The 11,937-nt window shown below is 40.2% G+C and overlaps 1 protein-coding gene across 1 annotated transcript in view; it reads right to left on the bottom strand.

Moving 5' to 3' along the window:
• Window positions 1-4,594: 4,594 nt before the first annotated feature.
• The window catches only part of LOC101997625 (binder of sperm protein homolog 2-like), a 16,457-nt gene continuing 9,114 nt past the window's right edge, over window positions 4,595-11,937 (bottom strand). The window contains exons 3-7 of the mRNA XM_013355490.1: window positions 9,143-9,213; window positions 7,567-7,599; window positions 5,519-5,659; window positions 5,169-5,316; window positions 4,595-4,626 (exon numbers count right to left, since the gene is read on the bottom strand). Coding sequence (XP_013210944.1) covers window positions 4,620-4,626; window positions 5,169-5,316; window positions 5,519-5,659; window positions 7,567-7,599; window positions 9,143-9,213 — 400 coding nt within the window. The 3' untranslated portion in view covers window positions 4,595-4,619. The remainder of the gene's footprint in view (window positions 4,627-5,168; window positions 5,317-5,518; window positions 5,660-7,566; window positions 7,600-9,142; window positions 9,214-11,937) is intronic.

The following is an 11,937-nucleotide window of genomic DNA, read 5'->3' as shown; positions in this document are numbered from 1 at the left end:
TTCCCATTAGATCGGCCCCACCATCACAGTAGATGGGCACACCCCTCACGGCCCTGACTTCCTTGCTCATGTTCTCTCTCCTTCTGCTCCTCATCTGGACCTTGGGAGCTCAGTCCAGTGCTCCAATGTGGGTCTCTGTGTCTATCTCCATCCATCGCCAGATGAAGGTTCTTTGGTGATATGCAAGATTTTCATCAGAGTGGCTATAGTATAGGGCCAGTTCAGGCACCCTCTCCTCGGCTGCTCAAGGAACAAGCTGGGGACATCTCCTTGGACACCTGGGAACCCCTCTAGACTCAAGTCTCTTAACAACCCTCAAATGGCTCCCTTAATTAAGATATCTACTTCCCTGCTCCCATATCCACTCCTTCTCCATCCCAACTGTCCCATTCCCCCAAGCTCTCCCCATCCTCCCTTCTCACTTCTTTCTCTTCATCTCCCCTTACCCCCATCCTACCCCCAACCCTAAGCTCTCAATTTTTGCCTGTAAATCTTGTATACTTCCAATATCCAGGAGGATAACTATATGGTTTTTTGGGGGGTGAGGGGGTACACCTTCCTATTTAGCTTCTCTAGGATCATGAATTAGAGCCTCAATGTCCTTTATTTATGGTTAGAATCCACTAATGAGTGAGTGCAAACCATATTCATCTTTTTGGGTCTGGGTTACCTCACTCAGGATAGTGTTCTCTATTTCCATCCATTTGCATACAAAATTCAAGATGTCATTGTTTTTTTACTGCTGAGTATACTCTAATGCATATATATTCCATACTTTCTTTTATCCATTCTTCCATTGAGGGTCATCTAGGTTGTTTCCAGGTTCTGGCTATTACAAATAATGTTGCTATGAACATAGTTGAACAAATTCTTTTGTAGTATGATAGGGCATCTCTTGGGTATATTCCCAAGAGTGGTATTGCTAGATCCTGGGGTAGGTTGATCTTGAATTTCCTGAGAAACCACCACACTGATTTCCAAAGTGGCTGCACAAGTTTGCATTCCCACCAGCAATGGATGAGTGTACCCCTTACTCCATATCCTCTCCAGCAAAGGCTATCAATGGTGTTTTTCATTTTAGCCATTCTGACAGGTGTAAGATGGTATCTCAAAGTTGTTTTGATTTGCATTTCCCTGATCACTAAGGAGGTTGAGCATGACCTTAAGTGTCTTTTGGCCATTTGAACTTCTTCAGTTGAGAATTCTCTGTTCAGATCAGTACCCCATTTTAATTGGGTTAATTAGCATTTTAAAGTTTAGTTTCTTGAGTTCTTTATATATTTTGGAGATCAGACCTTTGTCAGTTGTGGGGTTGGTGAAGATCTTCTCCCAATCAGTAGGTTGGCTTTTTGTCTTAATGACAGTGTCCTTTGCTTTACAGAAGCTTCTCAGTTTTAGGAGGTCCCATTTATTCAATCTTGCCCTTATTGTCTGTGCTACAGGGGTTATACGTAGGAAGTGGTCTCCTGTACCCATATGTTGTAGACTATTTCCCACTTTCTCTTCTGTCAGGTTCAGTGTGTTCAGATTGATATTGAGATCTTTAATCCATTTTTAAATGACACATAAACATGATGATTCAACATATGTGTGGTGTACCATCTGATGTGTTCATGCATGCATACATCTTGTACTGTTTAAAGCAATTCAAACATATCCATCTCTTCAAATATTTAGCATTTCTTTATAATAAACAGTTAAACAACTTTTATTGTTGTTTTTTGGATACATAGTATACCTCTACCCCTCTTTGTAGTTTACCAGAGTGTTTTCCTCTCAATAAATTGTTAAGATCAACTTTCCCCATCCTCACTTCTTTCTAGTCTCACTTCCACTTTTTTTACCAACTGGGTTTCTGTGCTTTAAATTTTCTCCCATAACTTAAACATATTATAATTTATTTTTAAACTTTATTTTTATGTTTTATTTAAATAATTTTTAATTTAAATATATTTTGATAATTTTCCCTGCCCTGAAGTCTTTCCATACCCTCTCCCCATCCACTCAACTTTAAGTTCTTTCTCAAAATAAAAAAATAAAAACCCAATATAATGATTAAAGCCCCTAAAACCAAGAAAACAAAATAAAATGATACCCAAAAATGAATAGGAAAAGCAAACAATAAACTTTAACCAAATAAAAGCATGCACGCGTGCGCGCGCGCGCACACACACACACACACACACAGCTGTGGATCCTATTATATGTTGGTCAACTACTCTGGAACATGAGGCCCTGGAGTAGTTAATAGCTTTATCTTGTATTTTAGCCTTTTTATTACCTTTGATTTCCAGAATTGAATGAGGAACTGTGAACTCCTGGAAATGTTATAATGATTCATTGCCTCTTATCTCTTTTGTTTTATGCATGTATTGGGATAGCTGTGTCTCAATCTCTCCCACCTTTGTGTTTGTGTGTGTTAGATACACATGTGTTCACAGGGATCAGATGCACTTGAGTTTGTATACATGTGTGAATGCCAGAGGTTGATTTTGAATATTTCTCACTGTTTCTCTCTACTTTGTTTTTGAGGCAGCATCTGTTGCTGAACTTGAAACTCACCATTAGAGGTAGGCTGGCTGGCCAGCAAGCCGCTAGGATCTGTTGCTTCCATTCCCACTCCCAAGCGGTGCTGAGATTACAGGAATGTTTCTCATACCTGCTTTTATGCAGGTTCTGGGATCCAAACTTGGGTTCTCATGCCTGTCCAGCATACACTTTACCCACTGAGTTGGCTGCTACACAACCTGTTTCTTGCTAGTTCTATTTTCCCTTTTTCCCTATCTTTTGGTCTGTTTGTTTCATTTTACACTACTCTTCTTGAAGACTTGTGTGTGTCCCACTGCTACTGAGGGGTGGCATTGACTGTGTAACAATGTGAATCACCTATTTTGTTGTATAGTGTTTTCCTCAAACTCTCCTTCCAGGAAGAAGGGGAGGCTCAGAAGGCCCTGGAGGTAAACAAAATATCACACGTCTCAAAAAGTGGAAATTTGCAAGGTTTGTTAAAGTCCTTTTACAGCTTTATCAAGGATTTAAAAACTGCTAGAGACAATAATATGTCCAGCAAAACTACTGAGAGGACATTCTTGGACCCACTAGAGTTACAAGTTGGGCAGGAAGATTCAAGGTGCAGGTTCCATGAGTTGTCATCACTGTTAAGGTGTGCTTTTCTGTGATACAGCTGATTTGGGGGCAGGGGTGAATCCTTGCCCTTGTAAGTAACCCCTTACCCATACTCATCTTAGTAGTAACAATAAAAATTAATAAGTTCACCAGGTTGGACTTTGGTGTTATCATTACTTTAATTTTTTGCGAGTTCTGAATCTGGAGTAAGTAGGTGTGTGTGTGTGTGTGTGTGTGTGTGTGTGTGTGTGTGTGTGTGTGTGTGTGTCTGTATTGTCTCCTCAGGAAAACTCTCTCACACAACAAATGTATGCTTTGACATTTTTTCCAGAAGCAGGATATCCAGATAGACAAGAGCATAGACATTTATTGTCATAATACTCCTTAATGACAGAGAATTGTAGCAACCAATGAATGTGTAACTTCTGTCTCTTCAAAAGCACACAGCTTACCTAAAAACTGAAGAGAAGGTAACATGTTAGAATGAATATCTTGGTTCTCCACCCTCCCAATGTCAATGTCTCATTTGTATCCCCTGCTATTAAACAGTCTTTTCTCCTCTTTGATAGGAGATTAGAATAGCATGAGTCCATTTGGCATAATACCAATGGCTTCAGAAGGCTGCACATATTCTTCATTGTAATGGTTTTTGAAGGATGGGAATGTGTACATACAGATGTGTGCATGTGTATATATATTTTGTGTGTGTGTGTGTGTGTGTGTGTGTGTGTGTGTGTGTGTTTGAGAAATGGAGAGAGAGAATATAACATAAAGAAGTAGCCGAATATTGATAAGGAGGTTCTGGAAAAAAAGGGGGCAATACAATCAAAATATATTGCATAAAATATTTAAATAAAAATTTTAAATACTAACTGAATAAAAACTGAATATACATCTTGTTTTTTATAATGACATAAAGTTATGCTGTCCACTGTTTGAAAAATCCATCCATCACTGCCAGTGTTCACAAGCTTTGTTTTAATCGGAAGCTTCATATATGAATGATGGATAATCTCTAACCACTTAAAATTTGACAAGCATGCACACAAGAAAGTGAGGGAGATTGATGTATTCGTAGGGAAAACCCCCTCAGTCTGTTTTAAGTGATGATCAAGCCATGGTGACAAAGAGGAAAGCAGATTCAGTTATATCTTACAGATATATGTAGTGGTGGAGATGTATGGGGTGGCACGAGCACCTGTGGAAGAAGGGAGTTCCTGGGAGGAGAACAGAAAGAACGCTGATGTTTCTCTTGCCGTGTGCTGCTTCAGAGTTCCAGTGAGTACCTATGTCATATTAACTTTGTGACTCAAAACAAGTTTTAAAACTGGAGAACAATGCACACGTAACAACATGACTAATTAGTAGTCATTGCTAATGTGACAGGATTTGGAATCACCGAGGAAACACACATGCAGGCATGTCAGAAAAGGGTTAACTGAGAAGTAAAAACTCACCTAAATGTGGGCAACAACAGCTCTTGGACTGAAGCCTCAGTCACTAGAAAAAAAAGGGAGTGATCCAACTGAGTACAAGCCTCTGTCTGTCTGTCTGTCTGTCTGTCTCTGCTGAATGCCGATACAATGCGATCAGCTGACTCGAGTTCTACCCCACCACCTCTTCTTTCCATACCACCGCTGGCTGTGTTCCCTCAAACCAGGAACCCGAGAAAACCCGTCCCTCCTTTGTTGAGTTGTTTTCATCATGTGTTTTGTCACAGCAATGACAAAAGTAAGCAATGCACATGCCATTATAATCATGAAACAGCATTAGACACCAGAACATCAGCTTTGCCCATGGTCCAGTACACTTGTTCTGTTTGTGGCCACGTTTGTGCTGCAAAGCTGAGCTGAATATTGGTGACCGCACACTCTAATAAACCTGCTGTACTCAACAGGAAATACTTCACAGGAAAAGTCTACTGCCCCTGACTAAGTCATAGCAGGAGGAGACGGAGATCTAAGACTCCCCATCCATCAACCTAATGTCTTGCTTATTTCGCAGCTCATAGGACATTGTTCCACCTTCTCCCATCATCTTACTTGTAAGGAGAGCATTGCTTCCATTTCCTATCTCTGTTGTAGTTGTCAGTCAGTGAACACCAACTCCGATTCAAAATGTAGCCTTGCTTGGTGCATTCGTTAATGGACTTTTTTCCAAATTGGAAAGGGAAGATACATATTGGAGGATCTGCATAGAAAGATGGGTAAAGGGGTAAACTATGGATACTGTCCTCAAATTAAGCCCTGCTGAAAAAACATTGAGCTTTTTTCTATGATTTTTTTTTTATGTAGGAAAGACCATTTTCTGAAATCTAAAACATTTTCTCCAGATTCTACACACTGTCTCTCAGGTCCTGAATATCTAATATACACCTTTATAGGACTCTCACCAAATGCTTTGCAGTATCTCCACCTTCCTTGGAAATAATAATCAAGGGAGCACCAATCAAAGTCACTGTGAACAGAGATGCAGCTGTGGTAGACTACCTCATTATAGATGAACGGAAAAGTACAGTTTTGCGCAGGAAATTCTGGAGAAAAGAACAATTTCAAAATGTAAAAGATGCTCAAGATGGGAAATGAGTTTATTGTATTATCTTTTGTTTCTTTGATTCCAGGTTCTCATTAGGCTGACCTTGGCTGGCCTACAACTTGCTATCTAGACCAGGCTGGCCTTTAAATCAGAGATCCACCTGCCTCTGCCTCCTGAGTGTTAGCATTAAAAGCATTCACTAAGATGCTTAGCAGGAATTGACTTTTTATTTTTTGTATTTCATTTAAATTTTAAGCAAATTTTCACTCCTGTAACATAGTCTGTCTTAGAACTCTGGAGCCAAGACTGGCCTCTAACTCATGTCAGTCCCCTGCCTCACCGTTCCCAGCTGGAACTTGATTTTAAAATGTTCATTTCAGTGAGGCACAATCCTGCTCTCCCAGAACGCCTGCATACAGCTGCAGCTGGTGTCACTTGCTACCTTTCCTGTTTGTGACAGAAAATACCAGCAAATCTCCAACAAAGTCAGAGATTTCCTCAGTGGGAGGTCCGTTAGCAGTGAGAGACTTCATTTCCAGAGCTCATAGTCTGGAACCTTTCCTATCATCTGTTCCTCTGATTTACTAATGCGATCCCCAAACATCTCTCCAGTCCCCCACTGCCATCTACAAGCATTGACATCACTTATAATTTTCTCTGCCCTGTCTGCAACAATAGCATCTTCTCCTTCTCCATATGCACTGCTCCACTCTGAAGGACCTGAGCTCACTCATATCATAAACTGAGCCATACAGACGACCCACTGACATTCTCTTGTTCTTAAGAGAAGAAAAGGTTTTGACATTGCTTATCTTTCCTTATAAAAAATCTGAATCTTTTCAGCATAATTCCTAACTCATTCTAAATATTTATCCACATACCCACAGGTAAGTGCAGTTCTTCCCTTCATCAAAGACACTTCTTTTGGCAACAGAGACCATTACAGAAAACCACAACTGGTCAAAAAACAAAGAACAACTGATCATGAGGTTCCCATTCCCAGTGGATACCTCTATAACACAGCTTCATCACAGAAGACCCGGGGAAAATTGTGGAAGAAGAACAGAAAAATTGTAAGAGTCAGAGGACCAGAAAATCTGCCGTGAGATTGTGTCTCCTAGAAATGAAAGGAAAGCTTCACCCACGATAGCTCAACAATATAGTTGCCTAAACAAGACCTGAGCAAGGAACAATAATGGACATGCTAACACAGAAGGGGAAAATATCACTGAACCTCACCCTTGGTCAAAAAACTATAGGAAACTAAAGGATGCTGAGAGTAGGAGAAATGGGTTTTTTTCTCATAGAGGAGTCTCCTACTTGATTACCAATACCAAGTGGTCAGCCCTAAAATCATGTACATGCGTGCATCCCTGTACAGATGCAGCAAGCTATGACTATATATGTAAGACTATATAAGTATATATTACAGAAGAGGAGGCCAGGAACTTGAGGGTAATATAGAGGGAACGTTGGAGAAGTTAGAGAATGGAAAGGAAATAAAGGGAAGTAATGCAATGATATTTTTAAAAGATAAAAATTTTAGATGATGTTTGTAAAAAGATGGTTTTATTAATCACATTAATGACCTTGATTTAATGACTCATATGAACCTATATAAAAACATCAAAGTTGACTCCATACATGCATAATAACTATTTGCCAAAGAAAAGAGAATAAACTATCAAATACAGAAATACACATGGTGCCTTATCAGAGTCCCAATGGGTGAAAAGTGCCTTTCTTGAGTGACAAGTGAGTTCTTTAATATTGTTTAGCTGATGTGACCCAAGGAATCCTCTTAGGTCAGAAAAAGTTTCCATGGCAGGAAAGTGTGCACCTCTTACTCTTTGAGGGGTGGAAGCTGACATTTAAGATGCTGCCAGATAGAGGTTGCTTTCTTACCTTCCTCTGGGGGGTGTAAATAGGGAACCAAGTCTAAAAGATAAAAAAATAATTGGTAAAATGTAAGCCACCTTCTAAAGCACTGCATATTCAGAATGACTATGACATATACGTCAGTGTTCTGCAACATCTCATCAAGCTGGGGTTGTATATCTGCCCAGAAAATGTCACTGCAAGCTTTGGAAAGCCAGGAAGCTCCATCCACTCAGATGTGAGCTCTCACTCTTTTGATGTCTTCCCTGGAGTAGGCTAAAGTCATTCCATGCAACACAAGAGGGAAATAAAGCCCTGACAGCAAGTGATGTGACTCCCTTGGTCAAAGAGAGTAAATATCACATCATGATTCAGTATGCTTTCATCTTGACCTCCAGCCTTTCTCAGTCCTTACTTGCTCTGAATTCTCCCCCTCCAGCCTTCAACCCCTCTCTTCTACCTATCTGCTTTCAGTCCTTTCTTAAATACAGCTACTCTGCCTTGTCATAGACAAGAGTTACTTAGATACTATGTCAAAGCATTCCAAGTTGCATGATTTTTCCTCTTTAGATCTCTGGTAATGAGAATCTAAATCCTTTCTAAGAGATGAGGATATGGTTCAGTTGGTTGAGTACTTGCATAACATTCACAAAGAAGCCCTGAGTTTGATCCCAATAACATATAAACTGACTAGGGATAATGATAATAGTGCTCATCTGTAATCTTGGCACTCAGAAGATAGAAACTGGGAAATCAGGAATTTAAGGTTATCTTCATCTACATGGTGAGCATGAAATCTATTTGGACTCCATGAGACTCCTTCAAAACAAACTACTACTACAACAAAATGTTCTGCCTCTCTCTTCATTAGACACAGTACCCCACGCTCTGTGCTCTTCAAGCTACCATGCACAGCAAGTCCAAATTTCTCTAGGACTCTGTATTCCTGTGGACACAGCTGCAAGATGCTGGCCACTCTACAGGAACTCCTCTGCGCTTCCTGATTAACCCTCACAACTACACCATAAGATGAGACCCCTTGTTCTGCATTGAGGTTACTTGTCTTCTAAGGATGTCATTCATATGGTTCAAATTACAAATGAATTATAAAAGGAATCAACATGAAATTTCTCCCACCAAACCTGAGCCCAGTCTCTCTGAAATCTGTCCCACAGGCAGCCCATGTAGTGTGTGTTTGAAACTTACAGACACTGTCAGTCAACAGCCAGCTAGGAAGGCATTAATAGACCATCCTAATGCAAAGAATCTCTGAGTCCATACACTATTTATTTTAGAACTTGCTTCCTTAAAAACAGACTTTGCAAAAAATTTCAAAACAACCTGTAATAGTATCCCTCTTTCATGAAGGCATTTTTATCACTCTACAGATGTTGAAACTAGGGCTTCCTTACATGTAAAGTCACCTGTTCTGTGCTCACTCAACCAAGGAGGGAAAGAACGAACAATAGTTCAATCCACAGCTCTCCACCCTCTGCTTGCTGTACTGAAAATATGTCATGGACTGTTGATTTCCAGCCTTTCTCAATCCTTACTTGCTCTGGGTTCTCCCACTTCAATTCTTACCCCCTCTTTTCCACCTCACCTGCATTCAGTCCATACATGTAGACAGCTAACAACAGCCAGCCCACAAGATGTCTCATCACCTCTAGTTGCCTGCAGATGGCACACACAGGAGCAAACCTTGCCTCTGACTTTATACTCTCCCTTTCTGCTCCTCCTACTCTGTTTTCTCACACAAACTTCCTCCCCAGTGAATTCCCTTTGTACTAAATGGCGTAAAATGATTCAACATCTATCTTAGAATGTTCCTTGCTGTCATTCTGAAAGTGTTGTTTGCCCTGTAGGGGAGCTTTGGCTTTTCCAACATGACAGCCAATCTTTGAAAATCTTACAACTTTAAAAGATGTAGTCTGTGTGTTCTTCTGGGTTCCTTAGAAATTAAACATGGAGATATAATAGTATTTATTCTACATAGCACCACGCGGGTGCATTTGAGATTGTATCCAACTCTTGTCTGATTTCTTTTTTAAAAAAATGATTTATTTTTATTTTATCTACATTGGTGTTTTGCCTGCATGTATGTCTGTATGAGAGCGTTGGACCCCTGAAGCAGGACATACAGACAGTTGTGAGCTGCCATGTGAGTGCTGGGAATTGAACCCGGGTCCTCTGAAAGAGCAGCAATGCTCTTAACCACCGAGCCATCTCTCCAGCCCCACTCTTGTCTGATTTCAAGAGCAATAATTAACCAATAATTTGTCCTTGGGGATCAGGAAAGAAGAAAGAAGAGGAGAGAGAAAGAGAGGGAGGATGGGAAAAGATGGGAATGGAGAGAGGAAGGTTAGCAGTGAAGGAGATGTTTAGAAAATTGAACACCAAAACTGAAGTAGATGTCTCCATTGCAACTGACTTAGTGTACTTCAAGACAATCCAAAACAAACAACAAATGGTCTTAAAGCCCAATCATGGTAAAAAGTGGGATTAACAGTCATTAACCACCAACTGTCTATAAAGAAATCAGGGATTCTTTTTTCAGACATTTTTTTTCTGTTGTAACCTTATGTAAACATGAGGGGAAATGCAGATAAAGGCAGATAATCTGAAGATGAGTTTCAAAAACATAGGCTTTTTATACTTTGACTAAACTAATGTAGTGGCCATAAAGCCCCTCCAATGTTGCCATGGATAACAAATATCCTTATCAGATGCAATTAAGAAACACACAGGCTAGCAGTGCTTCTTGAACACACCCCTAGAAGTCTCATCACATGTGGGATCCTGTACTTGATTTCACTAGGGCCAAAGACATAGAAATTGGGGACCAAAGAGTCAAATCATCCATTAAAATTAAGTGTCTCATGAATAAGTGAAAAGTCATGGGTTCCTTTCAAGCATCCTGAGCAGAACTATATAGCTCATCTCCACCCCAGAGTCCATGAGATCTTACAGGTTAAAGATCTTTATAGTGCGCCCACTCACTGAGACAGTGGGGCTGATCTAATGGGAGCTCACCAAAGACAGCTGGACTGCAACTGATGGAGCTTGTGATCAAACCAGACTCTCTGAACATGGCAGACAATGAGGGCTGACTGAGAAGCCAAGGACAATGGCACTGGGTTTTGATCCTACTGCATGTACTGGCTTTGTGGGAGCCTAGTTTGTTTGGATGCTCACCTTCCTAGACCTGGATGGAGGGGGGAGGACCTTGGACTTCCCACAGGGAAGAGAACCCTGACTGCTCTTTGGACTGGAGAGGGAGGGGGAGGGGGATGGGGAGAGGGAAATGGGAGGAGGTGGAAATTTTTAATGAAAAATAAATAAAGAAAAAAATAAAAAAAAAAGAATACCTGATCTTCTCACAGTCTTCGGAATTGCCATTTCTCCTTCGGAAATAGTTGACTTAATGCCAGTTACAACTTAGCTCACATGTGTGAAAAAAGCAAAGAATCCCAGTCCAAAAGACAAAAGCTATTTTTGGAGCCTAATTTGGGAGGAAAATGGTTACTATTTTAGTTAATTCTTTCTCATTATTTTCCATCATAACACAATCTCCAATCAGAGCTATCACAATCCATCTCCAGTATTACACACATCTCCAGTAATGGAAGGTTCCGGATCATATCCCTTATTAATAGAGTGTGGCAAATGGTTGGGAGTTAGCTGCTTTTTACCTTCTTTGTTGAAGAACATTCTTCTAATCCTCCTTACTGTGTCATAACTTTTCCAAAAGAAAATAGATATATATGCCCCTGAATACTCATGCAGTTATGCAAATTCTGACAAATGTGTGCATAGTGAATGAAGAGTGGTCAAAAGTGCCTTGTTATGCATGCTGAAGGACATTGTGATCAAAGGGCAGAGCACCTCACCCTCTGGAACTACTGTGATGGACATCAGAAAGAACCCATTATTCCTTTATGTCTCAACTGAATAGTTATTATGTCCTAAGGCTATTGTCACTTGTGCTAAAGAGAAAGCTTTCCAATTTTCTCAGAACCAAGGCTTCTATCTAGCCTACAGCATTTGGTGGATTGAAGCAAGTCTGAAAGAAAAGTTTTACCCAAGGTCAAAAACCTACAGAAAGGCAGAGATAGACTTGGATCTTTGAGCTACTATGTATATACCCCGGTTTCAGGCCAGTAAAAATTACCAACAATTCTGATACACAGGGAATCAATAGAGACTCCATTTTTGTGTGGAACATAAAAACAAAGAGATACAGTTTGCACTTTTACTGTCTATAGAACCTGTAGATCCGTGTCCTGCTTAATAGAATGTTCTGTTTGAGAAAGAATGGGCAGGAGTAGGAGGGAGAACTGTGTCTGGAATGGAAGAAGAAGAAGAAGAAGAAGAAGAAGAAGAAGAAGAAGAAGAAGA

Source organism: Microtus ochrogaster, unplaced genomic scaffold (genome assembly GCF_000317375.1).
Source record: "Microtus ochrogaster isolate Prairie Vole_2 unplaced genomic scaffold, MicOch1.0 UNK139, whole genome shotgun sequence".
Taxonomy (NCBI): domain Eukaryota; kingdom Metazoa; phylum Chordata; class Mammalia; order Rodentia; family Cricetidae; genus Microtus; species Microtus ochrogaster.
Note: the sequence above shows the minus strand (reverse complement) of the source record. Positions and strands in the feature narration are given on the sequence as shown.